Source organism: Anabrus simplex, chromosome 2, assembly GCF_040414725.1.
Source record: "Anabrus simplex isolate iqAnaSimp1 chromosome 2, ASM4041472v1, whole genome shotgun sequence".
NCBI classification, from domain to species: Eukaryota; Metazoa; Arthropoda; class Insecta; order Orthoptera; family Tettigoniidae; genus Anabrus; species Anabrus simplex.
In genome coordinates, this window is record NC_090266.1 from 412,816,616 (window position 1) to 412,838,779 (window position 22,164).

At 38.0% G+C, this 22,164-nt stretch overlaps 1 protein-coding gene across 2 annotated transcripts in view; it reads left to right on the forward strand.

Annotated features, from left to right (window-relative positions):
* Positions 1 to 22,164, forward strand: part of LOC136862870 (dihydrolipoyllysine-residue succinyltransferase component of 2-oxoglutarate dehydrogenase complex, mitochondrial) — a 230,837-nt gene that overhangs the window by 101,118 nt on the left and 107,555 nt on the right. For both annotated transcript variants that reach the window (XM_068225803.1, XM_067139138.2), the window contains one exon: positions 15,224 to 15,279. In XM_068225803.1, the coding sequence (XP_068081904.1) occupies positions 15,224 to 15,279 (56 nt within the window). The remainder of the gene's footprint in view (positions 1 to 15,223; positions 15,280 to 22,164) is intronic.

The window sequence follows — 22,164 nt, forward strand, 5'->3', positions numbered from 1 at the left end:
GGATTCGAACCCACTATCTCCCGGATGCAAGCTCACAGCTGCGCGCTCCTAACTGCACGGTCAACTCGCCCAGTACTATTATGTATACAGAGGAGTATGAACATTTTCACGAAACAAAATTACATTTAAAGAACACAACCCTATCTTCTCGTTAATGCTGCACAATCATAACTGGATGGAAAACTTTTCCTTATTAATGAAGAAAGAGCAAGGGTCTCCTACCCGGTATGTGCGACTTTGAATGATGAGTGATGAGTGAAGAGCACTGCTATGAGCACTGAGTGAGGAGTAATCCACTCGGCATGTTCGTACCCTTAGATGCTTGACACAGGGTGCACGATAAGCTATGCGTTAAACCAAATCATCATAACCATACAGAAAACTGTCTAAATGGTAGCTACACCTTGGATTTTGTTGGAAGGAGATCCAAGGGATGACCTGAGTATTGACGGACAGGTGCACCCCAAATGGGCTCGTGATTGAATAAAATAGTGACAGAAGAGCCACATAGTGAACCTTGCCTCCAGGCAGGATAAATGCCGATGAACAAGAAGGTATCAGCCAGGTCCTTCAGTCTACTCTTTATAATTAAACCTAATGGATGACTTTTAATGCCACATACCTTGTGCTTTGTAATGACTTTGTGTTGACGCAGATTTGATAATGGGCCCTTTTATGACATAATGTTTAGAATTGTTGGGTGGAGGAATTTCTCTGCTGAGTTTTCCTTGAGGTAGCTTCATCATCGTTCACTCACTTTTTTCCAATTGACCAGCAAATTGCCTATATTTTCTTTTATGCCACAGAAATGTAGAACAACTTCTGTCATATGAAAACTTTATTTGAATCACACTCTTTTCTTTCCAAATTATCCTTCACACATTTATGTGGGAATGGTAGATCACCCAGGCTCAGTTTAGGACTTGACTGGTAATATAAGGCCATATGCATTCCTATTACAATGTGCTGGATTCGTTTGAAATGCTACCTGAAGTCGTTGGAATTTAAACCCGGATATCAGCTTTCCCGAATGTAAGAATTTTGCTTAGAATTAATTTTACAATCCATACTACTACTACTACTACTACTACTACTACTATTATTCTGTTGATGATGATCAAATTCACAATATGTGATGACATTTTTCAGATTTCTCATCTGAAAATAGGAGAAATTGTGTTTGTGATTTAAAATGTGCTAGTAAATTTACAAAAGTTTTGTGTCTTTATTTTTCACAGTTTTGCATAATACAATGCTATGTACAAGTTTCAGATAGCAGCAGTCTTATACATGTTACTCTGCTTGCAACATTCATGGCAAAAGAATACTGTTAATTATTTTACCCTATGTAAATTAGCCCTATATTTACATATAGTTCATTTTTACACAAATGCCAGATTTGAAATTAAAACTGTATACAATATAGACAACTGCAGATTCATTTTTTGACATCAAGCATTAGCATATATTGTGTGATAGTTGGTTTGTTTTTCAAACTTCTTGCCATATATGAGAGTACAAATGAAAAAAATATAATATACCAGTATGCTTTTGAAAGTGGTAACCATTATATATTTGTATATTTATTAAACAAATATGTTAAATGAATCATTCTTTGCTTTTGATGGTCCCAAGACATCAGTTACATTGAAGTCAAATGTATTGTTACAAGGGTTATTACTAATTGCACTCCTTGCTAAATTCTATATAACAAAATACATTTACAAACTGGTAGTTTTCTTGAATTTTTTTGAGTCTATCAAAATGATTTACTCCTACCTTTGAAAGTGTTTTTTTTTTTTTTTTTTTTTGGTTCAAAGATATAATTGAATACTTTAAATATATCAATATTACATTCAACCTTCTGTATCTTCACCTCTAATTTATTAATTGTTAACTAAGCATAGGTTTCTAATGAATTCTCGACTTAAGAAATCTTATCAATTCCAACCGCTTTTCTAGTTTTTAACTTTTACAATAAGATACAAAAGTTGAAAACTAGAAAAGCGGCTGGAATTGATGAGATTTCTGGGGATATACTAAAGACAATGGGTTGGGATATAGTACCATCTCTGAAGTACTTATTTGATTATTGTTTGGTTGAAGGAGCTATACCAAATGAATGGAGAGTTGCTATAGTAGCCCCTGTGTATAAAGGAAGGGGTGATAGACATAAAGCTGAAAATTACAGGCCAGTAAATTTGACATGCGTTGCATGTAAGCCTTGGGAAGGCATTCTTTCTGATTACATTAGACATGTTTGCAAAATTAATAACTGGTTCGATAGAAGGCAATTCGGTTTTAGGAAAGGTTATTCCACTGAAGCTCAACTTGTAGGATTCCAGCAAGATATAGCAGATATTTAGGATTCAGGAGGTCAAATGGACTGTATTGTGATTGACCTGTCTAAAGCATTTGATAGGGTGGATCATGGGAGACTACTGGCAAAAATGACTGCAATTGGACTAGACAAAAGAGTGACTGAATGGGTTGCTATATTTCTAGAAAATAGATCTCAGAGAATTAGAGTAGGCGAAGCTTTATCTGACTCTGTAATAATTAAGAGGGGAATTCCTCAAGGCAGTATTATTGGACCTTTACGTTTTCTTATATATATAAATGATATGAGTAAAGAAGTGGAATCAGAGGTAAGGCTTTTTGCAGATGATGTTATTCTTTATGGAGTAATAAATAAGTTACAAGATTGTGAGCAACTGCAAAATGACCTCGATAATGGTGTGAGATGGACAGTAGCCAAGGGTATGATGATAAACGGGGTTGAAAGTTAGGTTGTGAGTTTCACAAATAGGAAAATTCCTCTCAGTTTTAATTACTGCGTTGATGGGGTGAAAGTTCCTTTTGGGGATCATTGTGAGTATCTGGGTGTTAATATAAGGAAAGATCTTCAATGGGGTAATCACATAAATGGGGTTGTAAATAAAGGATATAGATCTCTGCACATGGTTATGAGGGTTTTTAGGAGTTGTAACAAGGAGGTAAAGGAGAGGGCTTATAAGACTCGGGTAAGACCCCAACTAGAGTATGGTTCCAGTGTATGGGACCCTCACCAGGATTACTTGATTCAAGAACTGGAAAAAAAATCCAAAGAAAAGCAGCTCGATTTGTTCTGGGTGATTTCCGACAAAAGAGTAGTGTTACAAAAATGTTGCAAAGTTTGGACTGGGAAGAACTGGGAGAAAGGAGTCGAGCTGCTTGACTGAGTGGTATGTTCCGAGCTATCAGCGGACAAATGGCGTGGAATGACATTAGTAGACGAATAAGTTTGAGTGGCGTCTTTAAAAGTAGGAAAGATCACAATATGAAGGTAAAGTTGGAATACAAGAGGACAAATTGGGGCAAATATTCATTTATAGGAAGTGGAGTTAGGGATTGGAATAATTTACCAAGGGAGATGTTCAATAAATTTCCGATGTCATTGAAATCATTTAAGAAAAGGCTAGGAAAACAACAGATAGGGAATCTGCCACCTGGGCGACTGCCCTAAATGCAGAGCAGTATTGATTGATTGATTGATTGATTGATTGATTGATTGATTGATTGATTGATTGATTGATTGATTGATTGATTGATTGATTGATTGATTGATTGATTGATTGATTGATTGATTGATTGATTGATTGATTGATTGATTGATTGATAAGTTTAATTCTTAGAATCAAGATCTTCAATTAGTTAATTAATTAACATTGACTCTGCTGTGTTAGTCCATATTTGCTTTCTAATAATTCATTTCATGACAACAATAAGTGTGATACAGTAAATGTTTGAAATTCTAACATAAGTTTTATTATCAGACTAGCTGATGTACCCGTGCTTCGCTACGGGATTCTCAGAAATACTGACTTCTTGGTGGTTTTCCTAACTGAATTCATCGTAGGTCATCACAAAAACGTCAGTAGGAATGTAGCGATTGAAAGCAATGTTATCATATAAAATACTCGATCAAATGAAAAACCGCACACTTTCTCACTTTCAACGAACAGTACTACGGTGCCGATCTAAGAGTCCAAAGTTCCAGAGCTGAAATAACCAGGTCGCAGACTGCCGTGAACACTCCTCTGCCATTATTCCGTTAAATATGCACACTACTCATTCCAATCAGTGCCTCAACATAGGGATTGAATAGCTCGAATACTATGATGAACCAGTGTGTTACGTATCAGATATATCAGAAAATTTATGAACCAGAGGAATGGCATGCTAAAGAAGAAAGTTATCTTACTCCCCAGCTACTTCCCGCCAATATACAGGCAGGCTGTTACAGTCGATACGACCAGGCGAGTTGCCCGTATGGTTAGGGGCACGCAGCTGTGAGCTTGCATCCGGGTGATAGTGGATTCGAACCCCACTGCCGGCAACCCTGAATATGGTATTCCGTGGTTTCCCATTTTCACACCAGTCACACCAGGCTGTACCTTAAAGCCAAGGCCGCTTCCTTCACACCACTATTCATTTCCTACCCCATCGTCGCCATAAGACCTACCTGTGTCGGTGCGACGTCAAGCAAATTTAAAAAAACCTCGGTACGCTGCAGTAATCCTATCTATCGGGGATGAGAGGAAACAGAATACAAAAAGCACATCACAACAAACAATGGTCAATGTAATGTTAATGTTGATAAAGTTTATGAGCGTTCTATATTGCAGGCCTTCGCATTAGTTTTCTTTCGACTCTGTGATATTAGGGTGTCTTACAAAATTATTTATATCGTAGACTGCAGTTCCTTATTCTCAGACTTTACATACCGATTTTCACTAAATTCTGTTTACCCATTTTCTCGTGACTCGGCGCTGATATGGACTTAGTAACACAAATCCAAATTCATGAATATCTCTGATTATATGCGGTGCGGTAACAATGTATATGACATAAGTGATCGGAAATTTAATAACTTCTTACATAACTACTACTAACTTACGACATAACTAAAATTATATTAGTTATGTAGTATTTATCGATACGACCACTAATAACATAAATAACTTATTTGAGAATTACATTTCAGGCCTTCCCCTAAACTACCATTTCACTCAACGTGTATAAAATAATTTGTAGCCTAGATTGCAGTGGTTGGTCACCCGACATTACATACGGATTTTCATTAAATTCTCTTCATCCGTTTTCTATTGATGCGAGTACAGACAGACAGACAGACAGACAGACAGACAGACAGACAGACAGACAGACAGACAGACAGGCAGACAGACAGACACACAGAAATTACGGAAAAGTAAAAAATGCATTTTCTTGTTACTGTGGACATGACAGACACAGAAATATCATTCATATCAAATTCTGAGCAATGCACAGGCAAAACACTTATTTTATATATAGATTACATTTCAGGCCTTCCCCTAAACTACCATTTCACTCAGTGTGAATAACATTATTGGTAGCCTAGATTATAGTGACCTATTCCCCGACTTTGCATACCAATTTTCGTGAAGATACGACCACTAATAAAATAAATATTTGACAATTAAGTTTTAGGCCTTCCCCTAAACTACCATTTTTCTCAGCGTGTATAGCCTATATTGTAGCGACTTATTTCCCATCTTTGTCTAGCAATTTTCATTAAGACACGACCACTAATAACATAAATATTTGAGAATTAAATTCCAGGCCTTCCCCTAAGCTACCATTTCACTCTGCGTGATTAAAATAATTTATAGCCTAGATTGTAGCGGTTCTTCACCCGACTTTACATTCCGATTTTCATTAAAATTCTCTTCAGCCGTTTTCTCGTGATGCGTGTACAGACAGACAGACAGACAGACAGACAGACAGACAGACAGACAGACAGACAGACAGACAGACAGACAGACAGACAGACAGACATTACGGAAAAGTAAAAAATGCATTTTCTTGTTACTGTGGACATGACCGATACAGAAATACCATTCTTTTCAAATTCTGAGCAATGTACAGACAAAACTCTTATTTTATATATATAGATTACATTTCAGGCCTTCCCCTAAACTACCATTTCACTCAGTGCGAATAACATTATTGGTAGCCTAGATTATAGTGACCTATTCCCCGACTTTGCATACCAATTTTCGTGAAGATACGACGACTAATAAAATAAATATATTTGACAATTAAATTTTAGGCCTTCCCCTAAACTACCATTTTTCTCAGCGTGTATAGCCTATATTGTAGCGACTTATTTCCCATCTTTGTTTAGCAATTTTCATTAAGACACGACCACTAATAACATAAATATTTGAGAATTAAATTCCAGGCCTTCCCTTAAGCTACCATTTCACTCAGCGTGATTAAAATAATTTATAGCCTAGATTGTAGCCGTTCTTCACCCGACTTTACATTCCGATTTTCATTAAATTCTCTTCAGCCGTTTTCTCGTGATGCGTGTACATACATACATACAGACAGACAGACAGACAGACAGAAATTACGGAAAAGTAAAAAATGCATTTTCTTGTTACTGTGGACATGACCGATACAGAAATACCATTCTTTTCAAATTCTGAGCAATGTACAGACAAAACTCTTATTTTATATATATAGATAGCAATTCAGTTCAATGTAAGAAGCCTGAAGTTTCACATAAATATTCTGCTACTCTATTTTGATCCTGAGTTGAAAGTAAGTTTTGTTGATTGAAAACATTTACAATTACACCAAAATACTCAGATATTCTACTAAAGTAAGTTGACATTCCTTCTCCTTTCTTTCTTTCTTTCTTTCTTTCTTTCTTCCTCTCTTTCTCTTTTCCTAGACTCTTTTATTGTTGGGTCTGTACTTAGGCAAATGTGTACTCATTTTATGACCAGATGCCCTTCCTGTCACCAACCAAATGTATCTCTGTCGGGGTTGTCAATGTAGTGTGTAAATGAAGGAGTGTGTATTAGGACAAGCATGAATGCCCAGTCACTGAGACATAGGAATTAACAACATGCCATTAAAATCTATGACCCAGCTGGGAATCGAACCTGGTTGTAGGAGGACATATTCATATGGTAATGATTAGACAGTGCGTTGGTAGTAAAATCATGTGGAGAAATTAATGCATTAATGTATCACAAAGTGAAGGAAGCATAAATGAAATTTCATGAACATAAAGCTGTGATGAGACTACTGTCCATATTAATATAATGCAAGAGGATAACAAAACATGTAAAGAGGCATCTGTATAAAAGAATTATAGTAGTATCTTGCTATATGTTTTTGAAGTGTGGGAAGTAACAGGAAGTAATGCTAAGAAATTGAGCATAATGGAAATAGATTACTGCCAATGAAGTTACAAAATTGACGGATGAGTACAAAATGAGGAAGTAAAGAACAAGACAGAAGCTGATACAAGCATACCAGGGACTAAGCAAATAAGATGATATGGTAAGGTCACATGGAGAAAATGCCTGATGAGGAAGTGTACCCTGGAATTTTGGAATTGGTAGCAAACAACATGCATTTGAAAAAGGCCTTGAGTCTCTTGGAGTAACAACAACAACAACACAGCACACATTCCAGTTTAATGTCATTTAGGCTGCCTGTGTTTTGCTTTCAACATTACGTTTTACTGTATCAGATGGCAGAGGAACCAGTACTCTCGTGCGTGATCTATGGCTGAATTTTCAATACATTTTGTGGAATAAATACTAAATGAGTCACCAGAGATCCTTTATATGCCATCATTGTATGACATGGAATGCCAAATGGACACTTATCTGCCCTTCAAAAATCCATCTACCTCTGCCGGGTACAGTATGTCAGTGCTCATACCTGATGTCTCCATCTGGCAGTAAAACACAACCAAGTAGGCAAACCTGCATAATACTCTTGGACCTCTGATGCACCAGTCCATTCTGATGTCTTATACACACAATGATTCTTGTAGCTGTATACACTTCGATGTCTTCATACTTGGTGGCCTGCCCGACCCTTGTGACCTGTCACATTTACTATAATTCTGTCAAACATTGGCCCCTTTCCCTAATCTGGGCTAATATAATGAGATATGCAGTTACAGACTGGAAGACAGCAGGATTTGTGAGTGCCATTATCAATTCATTATGGTTACTGATTCGCCAAATAACCCATAAAATGAGCACAGATATGAATAACATATATGTTACAGCAGGAGTTGTACACACAGACTGATGTAAGTATAGCAGTATAGTTAAATATAATAACACCACTACTATTACTGACTACACCTTTTTTCACTCAACACAATTACAATAAAACTTGAAATATATACTCAATAATTTACAGTCAATCTGTGAAGTGATATAAATATGGTACAACTGATCTATGATATAAAATACACCACTGAAAATCACTGATAAATCAAACCATAATGGTTAAAATAATAAATTTGATCTACGATAGTTTGCTACATCAATAACTGTCAATACATCGCTCTATTAAACCAAGCATTTCTTAATGATGAGTTGTCTAAGGTGAGCAGGATTGGCTGGCTCATGTGCACCAGTTGTTTTACATAGCCCAACAGGCAATATTCAGGCACAAAAGATTGGACAATCTGGCAGGCTAGAGGACAGGTCCTCACATTCCTATCCATTTATCAGGATAGGTTACATGCAGATGGTTCTGGATGACCACGGCCATGTGCTGTGGAGCCCTGTCATGTTGAAACCACATCTTGTAGTGGTCAAGGAGTGGCATATGTTCCAAAAATGGTGGAAGTTCATCATGGAGAAACCACAGGTATCTTGCTCCTGTCAGATGGCTCTCAATGATATGGGGACCAGGGAGGTGATCACCCACGATGTCATGCCATATATTCATGCCCCACTATACCTGCAAAGCTGCCTGTTATACCCAATGGAGATTATCCACACTCCAGTAGTGCATATTGTAGCAATTAATGGTTCCAATGTTGTGGAACCGGGATTCATACGTAAATTTGGTTGTCTCGAAAATAGGCAGGATCAATGTCCACATGCTGTAGACTCCTTTGACAAAATGCCACCTGGGCTTCAAAATCATGACCATTGAGATCCTGGTGTAAGTGCAGATGGTACAGGTGAAATTGATGAGTGTGCAATATCCACATAACAAATTTCTATCTGATGTTCTCCTCCTGTGCTAGTGTGAGGGTTACGCCAAACAATGTTTAACACAAACACTTCATTGTGAATCGATGTCATGGGATGATCTTGAAGAGGCCGTATTCTTCCCAGGGACACAATTGCTCACAGATGCCTTTCCACATTCTGAAATGTCATGCCTGTCAGTTATCTATCCAGACAGAGTTCGTCGTAAAGTCGTCATGACTGGTATGCATTCTGTCTAGCTTCTCCATAGATGTGCAACATATCCACCCACACTGCTGAAATACAACACAAGGGTGCAAATAAGCTTTGTGTTGTGTTGTGTTGTGTTGTGACCTGCCTCAAAGGAAGGGAGTTTGCAAGAGCTACATACCTACCTACCGTTGCATATTGTTGTTATTCCAATAGGGCACACTGTGCCCTACTTGTGTTCTGTGAAACTTGGAACATGTTCGACGTACCTACCTTAAATATTGTTTGCCTGTGTCACAGCTACAGACCATCTCCTCCCCTTTCTCATCCAACACAACTCCAGACGTTATGCCATGATATCAACAGAACTTTTCAGGGCCACATAAAGAGTCGGTCTGTGGAAACTTGCCAAATCCCATACAATTGGTGGTAAGAGAAACATTACTTGAATTGGATTCAAACCTCTGTACCCTCGAGCCCTGTCCACTATCATATCTCCGAATGCGCCTCTGCCAAGTGAGCTGTTGCGAGGTTTAGCATGCAGTGGATAGTTCCCAGCCTAAACAGTACCTGTTCCTGGTATGCGAATGCACCTCCTGTTGTAATGTATATGTTCTTCGTATCTCTTCTCATTTTATGGGCTCATTCAGGGTGCCCACAATCGTGGTGCTCACAATTCATGTTGTCTTCTAATATGTGACCACACATCTCATTATATTACTCTAGATTAGGGAGAGAGACTAACATTTTTCAGAATTGCAGTTAACATGGTAGGTTGCATAAAACGAGATCGCAAGAGCTGGGCTAGCTACCAGGTATATTAAGAAGAGTGGAATTTTTCATCAGTGGGAACATTCCCTTCCTTAGCAAACCTCACTTCGATTCAAAATTTATATATTAGCTGCCAGTTAAAGAAAATCTGGAGGCAGTTGCACCTGTGCTGTACAAATAAGGATAAACCTAAATAAGTGTCAACTGGAAACTCCACAAGAAAAGGGATGACATTTAAATAAAGAGACAACTTTGGCATATTCATTAACTCAGAATTAGTGCCATAATCGCCAAAGAAGATATTGTCATATCCCTTGTTTCCTGTTTGGAACACTGTTTATCCCTTAGTGAAAGAAACATTTGCCACTACTTGATTTAAACTTTATAAACAATATTATTTATACCCTAACAATACTGATAAGATTTTCTACTCATATCTCTCTAGTTATTTCTATGTAAGTTGGATGAAAACCAATATCCGAGTGAGACTAAATCATACTCAGGACCAACAGTTAAGTTCCGTGCAGGTTGGGTGTGCGAGTGGAACTTGCTTGCATTGAGACTGGTGATAAAAGCTCAATGTACTCACCGGTGGATCGAGCTAGAGCAGATGGTTTTTGTGTTGATCTATTGTATGACCCTGCAGTTTTTAAGATCTGGAGACGGACACTCTATCACCGATTCAGAGTGGTAGCAAATCTCTCCGAATATCAAATTACTTTACAGGTAATGAAAATCACTGCAAATCCATATCGAAAGAAATCTTATGATAAATGTAAGAAATAAATAAATGTTCAATACAACTCAATATGTTAAAGTTTCAAATGACCTTTGATGTTAGGCCCCTTAAAACAACAAACATCATCATCATCAAAGTTTCAAATTACTACCGAACAGCGATGGAAATGGAAACTTTGTCCACAGTGTTTGCATTTGAAATGTTGGGATTAAACCATCAATCCTCTTGACCACCTGTGGACTCTTCAGAATCATAGCAATATTCCATAAGAGTTTTAAAATTATTTTTGTTTGAAATTGGTAAATGTATGGGAAACAATGATAAGAAAGGGAGTTGGCAAACAGATGATAGAAATTCTACATACAAAGTATAGCAAATGTTATAGCTGTGTCCAGCCCCATGTTGGGTGGGGTATGGAATGGTATAGGGATGTTACTGGGCTAAGACAGGGAAGCATGCTGTCACCACTATTATTTTTAGACAATGGATGAGATTATGAAGGAGTCGTTGGAGACATTTGGTTAAAGAGAGGTGAAGATAATGTTATTTACTGATGGTGTGGGGAAGTAACTAAGGAAGTACAAGTGATGATCTTGTCATGCGGGGAACGGTCACTAAGAAAGCACAAAGAACACTTGGCACAATGAACGAGGAAATTGTGAAAGTAAAAGACGGATAGACTTGACCAAGACCAGTATGAGGAGAAGGAAACTGGAAGGGAAAATAATTACAGAGGAAGAATGTTCGAAAGAGAGAGGAAGGGGGGTGGTATCATAAATGTCCCAACCTCAACCTGGCTGGAGCTGGGTAAAGGGATATGACAATGATGATGAGTCTGAAATTGTCCTGGAGGATGCTCTAAATATCCAGGCATGAGAAAATTATATTCTTAATATTTCTTCATATTGCCCCCATTATTGCCGAGCTAAGCCGAGCCAGTGAGCGAGAGATCCCGGGGTGGACCGTTCGTTCCTGGCTTTCTGTTTTTAGAGGCATTTAAGGGGAAAAGGGGTGACGACCAAGCCAAAAAAAATTTAAAAACAACACACTTACATTTATTGACATAAGCATCAATGAACACAAAATATTCTTGCTGGGATTTAATACAATGATCTTTCATAATGTCTGGTCTTCCTGTAGCAATTAACAACCAATCAAACATAATCCTCGTCCACCAGCTTTACGGTAATATTTTCTGGAATAAAAATTAACAAAAGATTAGGCCTTCATTGCCTTCAAAAATTAATTGCTTTAAATGAAAGTATCCTGAGACTTCAAAAAGGATTTGCACAAAATTAGTAGGCAGCTATCTTGCTTATTATTCCATAATAAAATTAATTTAATGTTCCCTTAATTTATTGCGATCTCAGCACGTGGTCAATGTTAAATACTGATGAATTTCATTAACTAAGGTAGGTAACGTACAGTAATAACACCAGTAGAGATTCGATGGAAAATCTGAATTTAATCCAAGATTATAATTAATTATCATTATTAATTTCCAACCTTATCTGTGTAGCATTTACTTTTATCATCACATGATCTTGTTTACAAATTAGTGTATCTCACTAAATAATTCTCACTGAAATTATGACACATATTTTTCCAATTAATTAATTAACCAATTAATTATTATCATCATTAACTTGTTATCTCTTAAATTCAAGCTAAGTATGCCGTTTATGGACATTAAATTTATATTTGCATGGCATTTGAAGTTTCAAATTGCTTTGAAAATATTTTGGAAATTTAATATAAATACACTGAAAATTTTCTCATAGCCACGTGTGAATTAGTTAAGGATTAATTTATAAATTGTTTGCCTTTGCTGGAAATGAACTCGACGATCTTTCGTCTAAATCTTTGGTAAGTGCAAATTAAATCCTAGCCTGGTCTTACTTGACATTATTCGCAGCAAATTGTTCCTTAAAATATGCTAAACAAGTCATCATGGTGGCGAAACAACGTTGAAAATAATCCGTGCCATTGCGATGAATGCACGACCAGATTAAAATACACTGAATAATTGAAAACATGCAAATATTCCTAATTACAACACACACACACACATGCCACATTCACACAAGGTTACACGCATTTTTATATACACAAAATTTACAACGAATCCTGCCATTATGAATTAATTAATTATTTTTAGCATGGTCGCATCAATAATATCCGGAGGATGAACTCATGGTAATATTCTCAATCCAATTAGTGGCTAGTTTTTTTTTTTTGCTAGGGGCTTTACGTCGCACCGACACAGGTAGGTCTTATGGCGACGATGGGATAGGAAAGGCCTAGGAGTTGGAAGGAAGCGGCCGTGGCCTTAATTAAGGTACAGCCCCAGCATTTGCCTGGTGTGAAAATGGGAAACCACGGAAAACCATCTTCAGGGCTGCCGATAGTGGGATTCGAACCTACTATCTCCCGGATGCAAGCTCACAGCCGCGCGCCTCTACGCGCACGGCCAACTCGCCCGGTTTAGTGGCTAGTGATCGAACTAGTGGTATCACTTGAAATGAAATGAAATGAAATGAAATGAAATGAAATACTCATTAAACAGCAACGGAGATCCATCTAAATTTCTGAAATTAACTTGAAGATTGTAATAGAATTCCATAATCATCACCATCACATGGGTTACAAGTCACAAATATAGCGTTTGTGAGCCTTAATCACATTATTATTACTCCCTATTCATGAAATGTATTCAATGTGTGCCCCACTTTATTATAAATCACACTGTGCTCCCGAAGACACAAGCAACAAATCATTCAATAATAACTTATTCAATTAACATCCCTCACGATGCCAATATTCCAGGCGCATCATGAACTGAGCACATTAAATATCACATATAAGGAATCTAAGACAATTTATAGCCCATGACCATTTAATTTCATTCTTAACCCGATCTTCTATTTAAAATTTGTTATTATTTTTAGTGATTATTAGATCTATCAGTCCTCCTGAAATGTCGTGAAATTAGATGACTCGATCCTAAAGAATGCAAGTGAATTTAAAATGACACTAAATTCGACCCTATCTCACAAAATTTACATGTAACTCCAATCAAGATTATTTCCAATATCACACGTAAACAAATGAAGTTTATCGCATGGTCAGTGATTTTTAAATATTCTAAATCCTACGTATGAGAACTCATTCAAAGATAGACTACAAGAGTTAATCTAATAGATTTCAAATTTCAGTCACACACACGTAACTCAACCATCATGACACCTCAAGAAATGAAAATGAAAGTAACACAATCTACTACAAAACTAATAGAGCTACGATTTAGGGAAGAAAGATCATCTAGTTTTACAAAGATGAGTTAAAATGGTACTCAAGTTTAGCTGAAATTCGATTCCAGGTTGAGGTTCGTCATTCTGGCATTTTCCCGTCAGTCACTTGCTCCAGCCAGAAATGCCTTACATACTTAGCAGGTCATGGTGACATGGCAGCAGACATCCCACGATGAAATTATGTTGCTTATTGTAGAGGAAGAATCCATCTTGAAGTACACGGCAATTTGCTGGGATGAGTTTCGCCATGTGCCAGTAATGTAAGCTGTAACTAATGCAACAGATATTGGAATGTGGACACACACGCAGGAATATTTAATATTCTCGTGGAGAAATAAACTTAACTTGGATCACTAATGTTGAAGTTCACTCCATAAGATTTTATAGTAAAACTGCACTAAATTAGCAGAGCGGATGTCTGCCTGCATGGCTGAATTTTTCCCACGTGGTTCCAATGAATATCATCACCAGCAGAGTCACAGAGTAGCATAGACCAGAGTAGCATAGACCAGAGTTGATCAGAGAAAAGAGTGATTTACTGTGAACATGACGTTTTATAGTTTTCGCTCGGGGGGTGTGCTTTTATTAGAGACGATCATTGGTTCACGGGTCTCTTGTAATTGGTCGTGACTGTTTCTAGAAGCTTGCCTCCTTGCAGCACAGGTCAACATGTGCATGCCTCACCTGGGGACACTGGCTTGTCACGTGATTTACCCTGCACTCAATCGAAGACGGATCAATACTTTGTCCCTCTGAAAAACCAGTTTGGTGCGCACACACAGCTTTCCAAATGATTACGAATCCCCCAATACAACTCCCGGTGAACAATAAAACTTTTAATGTCGACCTGTCATAAATAATCCAATGATAGCCAAATTTGAAGGGGACAATATTATATAGTTCTCATTTGAGATATTCCTGAGGTGCTTGAAATTCAACTTACATTTACACATTCACATGTACTCGAAGTCTAATCAATAAGGCCAACATATAGAATGCTGAAATAAATTTTGAAAATGATTTTCATGAATTACCCAGATGTTCTCTGAAACTGTCATCTGAAAAACTTATGATAAGTGCATTATAAATTTATAAGTCTGAGAAAAGCAACTTCAATTACTTTCAGATTTATTTCTTCTTTGTTTCAGCTGTTGGTGATCATGTGACAGAAGATGAGGTTGTTGCAGAGATTGAGACAGATAAGGTATCAATATTGATTAGCTGTTTATGTTGGGAAAGATTGGTAAAGAGTTAAGATACTTTCATCATGCTGAAATGAAAAATTGCTACTATGATATTAACTTTCATCATCATCATCATCATCATCATCATCATCATCATCAGTCATGACTAGTCTGCATTTAGGGCTCTTGCTCAGAAGGCAGATTCCCTATTGGTTGTTTACTCAGCCATTTTTTTATATGATTTCAAAGAAATTGGAAATTTGGTAAATTATTCCAATCCCTAATTCCTTTTCTTATAAACAAACATTTGCCCCCAATTTGTCTTCTTGAATTCCAACTTTATCTTTACATTGTGATCTTTCCTACTTCTAAAAATGCCATTGCACCTTATTCATCTACAAATATTGTTCCATGCCATCTCTCCACTGACAGCTTAGTTGAGCAGCTTGTCTCCTTGTTGCTAAGTCTTTTCTTTTGTTGGATATCACCCCTCTTTTGTTGGAAATCACCCAGAACAAATAGTGCTACTTTCCTTTGTATTTTTTTCAGTTCTGAAATCAAGTAATCCTGGTGAAGGTCCCATACACTGGAACCATACATATACTATACTTCATATCCCTTCATTCTTTCTAAAAATTAAATAAAAGTCATTTTTTCATGATATTACTTGTGCAGGGAAGTACCAGTATCTAAAATGCCCTGCATCACATTTACAGGGAGAGGAAAGATGAAAGACCAATAATGGATCATTAAATTCCACTCATTTATTAACTGTAGTAAAAATGTATGTACAGAAATTAACTGAAATGTACCTTAATTTTTTGTAATTATTCTTCTTATTTTTGGAAATGTTTCATTGGGTGTTATTCTTCCCAAACTTGGAAATGCATTTACTAAATGTTTACTGGAGAAAATCAAACGTAACAGTATTTAAATCAAAATACTGACATAACATCCATCTCAATGATTCCCAACATGTAAGTCATTTTTTCATTAGTCTATCATAAAAAAGAGCAGAGAACACAGGTAACAGTCAAGTATAAGTGTAGTTACCCTTAATCTTGAAATATTTTATCATTAACCATCTCTGAAACCTGATGTTCAGTGTAAATAATTTTTTTTTTTTTTGCTAAGTTTAGTTGCTTTACGTTGCACCGACACAAATAGGTCTTATAGCGACGATGGGACAGGAAAGGCCTAGGAATGGGAAGAAAGCGGCCGTGGGCTTAATTAAGGTACTGACCCAGCATTTGTCTGGTATGAAAATGGGAAACTACGGAAAACCATCTTAAGGGCTGTCGACAATGGGGTTTGAACCCACTACCTCCCGGTTGCCAGTTCACAGCTGTGCGCTCCTAACCGCAAAGCCAACTTGCCTGGTGTAGATAAATTTAAGGTCTATGAGAGCTTACCTTGGACTCAAAACTGATATTACATTTTCCTCAGTACCGGTATTCAATCAAATTGCCTTCCCTAGACACGCAAATATAAACTAATCTTCAACATAAATTTGGAGAATCTCTTGTAAAATGTCTGAAATTTTGCAAATAGAATAAGGGTCTCTAGCTAAGTTGTATAATGATACGAACATGAAAAGGACAGATTAATAGGATGTACACAATGGCAGGTCAGTGTAGAAGAGGAAGCAATAGAAAAATAAGACGAGGACAAACATGAAAACACAAAATGAGAAGGACAATTTCCACATCTTCATACACTCTAGTTAGGTATATTAATGACTCTGTCAGGTTGATGAATTCCTGGAAATGGCAGTTTAAGATATCAAGTGTTGTAAGATGCTGTGCTGTAAGAATGGCTGGGCTAATTACAAACTTCTTTAAACTATACTTAACTCTATGGCTGCGGAAGTCGACTTTTGTTGACTTAATTCCCTATAGCATTCGCTGCAGTAATCGACTTTCGTTGACTTAGTACCTTCCTGCTATAGCTTCCGCATGCTTCTTTAATAAAGGCACATTTAATAAAATAAACTTCTGTAGTAATGTATTGACTATGTACTAAGCATTGTTTGAAAATGTTGCCGCCAATATTGCACCTATGTTTATTTGCTATCTTTCACCCGCCTGCCCACCAACATTCCTGCCAGCTATCTGGCCGATAGCAAGCTTCACTCAGCAGCTATGAGCGCGCTGAACAACATTAGTAATGACAGCCAAGAAATCTTCAATTTTCTAGTGGCCAATTCTAATTCAGACAGTGGCGGCGCGTGACTTTCGTCACTGGGGGTTCAACAGAAACAAATATCCCCCCCCCCCTCAATATCTCCTCTCCCCCCCCTGTCACCCGTGCCATGACTAAGTTCAGAGAATGGGCATAACGGTGCACGTAATGTGCATGCCTAAAATCTTCCCTGATGAGAACTTGCACCCTGATTGGTGACCACTCATTACATTTGCTCCATCGTAACCTTGTGAAATCAACTTATCCCTATTATCCACTACTTCGCTCAAAGAAAATTTTAAACACTCTGCTATTGTCTTAGCATCATGACTAGAGGGTAGAGGAAACCCCAGAATCTTTCAACTGGCTTACCGTTGGGAAGAATGATAACAAATTGTGCGGTAGTTGATATATCGGTGGTCTCATCTGCGATTACCGAAATGAAGTGCGCTGTGGGGATTTTTTTTCCTCACAACAGATTTCATACCTGCACGAAAGCAAATCATTCTGAATGTCTTTCGAGGTGCCTTTGAAAACAGTAGCTTTGAACAGATGGTCTCTTAATGCAACGTCAATTTCAGAATTAAAATTGACGAAGCCTCGAAATATGCCAGGATTCGATGATTCACTTGTTTCGTCATGCCCGCGCAATGCCATCTCAAAGGCGCCACATACTTTACACAGCACATAACGAATTTTCCGTACTTGGTCGTTGTCTCTTTCCACAGACTGCCTGTAAGCACAGTCAAATTACTGACGGTTATCGTGTCTTCCCAGGAGATCGAATTGTAACTGGACAAGCATATGAGATTTAGAACTTCTGTGTTTCTTTATTATTATTTTTTGGGCAGATATCCTATATCTACCACTCCGACTTTGGTCCAAGTCTCTTTGCTTTCATCACTCGTGAATCATAAAAAAGGAAAACAAATCAACATGTTAGTAATTTCGCACCCACAGATCCACTCGATTATTTTATACGGTATAAATCCAATCTGAATTTACGCATGATTTCATTACTTTTACTTTTAGGATACCTCGTTATATCAAGATCAGGCATTGGGCGTCCGGCATCCTTAATCTTAAGTTTACGCTCAAGAGAGAGAGAGAGAGAGAGAGAGAGAGAGAGAGAGAAAGGTTGTCTTCTTAAGTGTCATATCACTCTTCAAACTTATTATATAGCTCCTTACCTTTCCCGGGAACATAAATTATGGACGCAACTACAGTGCATACACACACAAAGAAAATATTGTTACTTCTTTATGTCCTAAAAATTATGTTTCTGAACGGCACAACAATGCAGAAAAACACTCACACGCTTGCACAGCGTACAATAATATTATGAATTATGATAACTATTGCAAACTGTTGTAAACACTAGCATCACACTTGAAAAAACAGAGTAAACTTTATGGATGCATGTTCGCAATGTTAGTAACTTAATTTTAAGAACTCCTGTGGCTAGGCAGTTAGCGTTTTCTTTGGTATTACATTCCCGCTACTCTTTGCCTCGGTGATTTTTAAGTTAATTTTCTCTCCAAAAAGTATTTATTCCAAAGAAGGCAAAATTTGGAAAATACATCAATTGGAATTTGGTAGTTTAATGTGACTGCTGGCAGTAATGATGCTCTTCAACACTAGCGCTAATTATGTGCACTATTTTCTGTTACGTAGTTGAATTCCTGTAAGGGCAACAGATGGCAGGCACATACCCCAACACAAGGTCAGTCTACCTTGCCCGAACACCACCGACAACACGACTAGAGAGAGTGGCATATTGCGCATGCGTAAACCAAGGATATCTGTTTCTGCAATATCCTGGTCTTGTCTACGTGCTGGCCGATGTCCCCCCGCACCTCGCCACTCCCTTCGCCCAGGTACGGACGGAGAGAGCGCCTTCGAAGGGGGTTCATTCCAGACAAGTATCCAGCCACGGAACGTGCGCAGTTCACATGAAATGAAAGCCAATACGAGTATATTACGGATAAATGGGCTAAGCAAGAGCTTCGAGATTGAAAGGGAGTTATGAATATTAAGTAGTTGAATAAAATTTGATATAAACTGGAGGTTCATTGCTCCATTGCGCTATACCAGAAACCGCCACTGTTCAGACTGTTCAGTAAATTCGGACAATGAAACAAGTGATGATGTGCATGGTGATTGTTCAGAAGAAAGAGCCAACACGGAAGATCTTCATTTTGTGTTGGACTGGCGGGATATTAGTGATGACATAAGAATTATAAAAACGAAATTATATGATAGGGCAATTAGTGCTCCTGACTTCAGAAATTCTGTCATAATGGGACTTCTACGAGACTATCAGCGCAGTCTGCTGGCGAAACGAGGAAGACCTACTGATTACATACTTCAAGCATGCCTGACGGAGAGGCACTCTCTCGGGGAGCAGCAGGACAAAAGTCACAAACCTAATTGTGTTGTTTGTTCCACTTTACCAGCAAAATGTTCAAAAAAAAAGGAAAGGGACTGTGAAAGAGAAAACAGACCATACAAGGTGTCTGGGTTAAAGGTATAATAATATAAAACTTAATAACTTGAGAAGTAGTGGAGATATTTACTTGCGGTTTGTTTCTACAAGTGGGGTAACTCAAAATGTTTGTTTACATACCTAATAAATCTCGATATGTGCACCATTAGTGGTGCGACAGACATCTAATCGGTATTCCACTTCTCTTCAAGTGTTCTGCAGCATTGTAGGCATAACATTTGCGATAGCTGCACGAATGGGATGACGCAGATCTGGTAGATCACAAACTGGTGTCTGGTACATGGTACACTTGATTCTTGACAAACTCTCACAGGAAAAAAATCAAGTGGCGTAATGATGGGTCTTCTAGGGGGCCAAGCAATTGATGGACTACCTCTCCCAGTCCAGCGATCTGGGAACTCACAATTCAAGAAATCCCTCACAACTTACGCATAATGGCATGGTGCACCATCTTGCTGAAAGACCATATCATGAGGAAGTTGTGGCACAACATACTGCTCCAACATGTCTAGGTAACGTGTTCCATTAACTGTAGGCTCCGCGAAGAAGAACGGGCCAATAACCCAGTCCTTCAACAATCCACACCACTCATTCACTTTTGGAGAGTCCCATTCCAACTCTATCACTACGTGGGCGAGTTCAGATCTCCATATACGGCAATTGTGCTTGTTTACCATGCCGGAAATATTGAATGTAGCCACATCCAAGAAACAGACTGAATTGAGGAATGCCTCGTTTTCATCAATTTTTGCCAGAGTTGTCTCCGTAAATGCCTTCTGTAGCGGCCTGTCCTGAGGTTTGACTTTCTGATGAAGCTGCAGTTTGTACACCCGTAGGTGCAACCTTTTGTGGAGGACATCGTGTACTGTTGAACGAGGTAACCTACTTGCTTGTCGAATTGACTTACGAGTGCTCCGCTTGAAGGACTCATGTATTAAATCAACAGTAGTCTCTGAAACTGCGTGCTTGGCGCGGCGGCCCGACATTGACAGCAAGGTCCCAGATTCTCGAAGGCGCCTGTCCCATTTCATGATTGTTATGTAAGTGGGAGCATCATCAGTTGGTAACAGTCCATACTCATGCTGAAATCTACGTTGTACTAGTGTAAGAGATTTTATCTCCACGAGCGAAAGCACACAGAACACCTTCTGCTGTGGAGTCCAAATGGTTACTGGCACGCTTCTCATGAACAATGCAGTTACGTGCATGCGCATGTTTTATCACCGCCACTGCAATTGAACACAGAAAACATTTTGAGTTACCCTAGTTGTAGAAACAAACTGCCAATAAACATCTCCATCATTTCTCAAGTTATTGAATTATACCTCTAACTCGGACATCTTGTTTTTTTGTGTAAGAATTGCCCAGGACAGCCTGCAATGTGACCAGTTCCATGTTTCAAGATGTATCACAGTAATGTGTGTTTCAAGGTCAAATGTCACTGTTAGTTTGCCAATGATGAGTTAAACATGGTGCAATGGTGTTGAATGTCACTACCTTTAAAGAAAAAAAAGTTTCAATTCATTTGGAAAATACGAAAAAAAGTTACATTTTTCTGTAAGTGTTCTGTTTAAAAATAGTGCAGCGAAAGAGTTAAGTACTTTCTGCTATAATTTTCATAACTCTCTGAAGGGTAGCTTACAAAGTTTCTCATGAGAGTCATCATCATCTTAATTAATTTGATAATAGAACAAAAGCAACAGGTGTTCATATAGATATATTGCTGCTGCCCAGAGCGCTTGGGACATGATCGGTGTACATAATTATACCTGTGCTGCACACAAACAGATAAAGACAAAGTGCTAGCAAGATATGTTACCGGATATCACCAAATAGGAAGACTTTTATATCATAGAGGCATGACAGAAATATGTGAGCAGCAGATAAATCACAAGCCTTTCAGAGACAATAAAATACTTGCTGTCCTCTTTTTTAATACAGCCACATCAGACCATTCAATCAATAAATCAATGCTGATCTGCATTTAGGGCAGTCGCCCAGTTGGCAGATTCCCTATCTGTAGTTTTCCTAGCCTTTTCTTAAATGATTTCAAAGAAATTGGAAATTTCTAGAACATCTCCCTTGGTAAGTTATTCCAGTCCCTAACTCCCCTTCCTATAAATGAATATTTGCCCCAATTTGTCCTCTTGAATTCCAACTTTATCTTCATATTGTGATCTTTCCTACTTCTAAAGATGCCACTCAAACTTATTCGTCT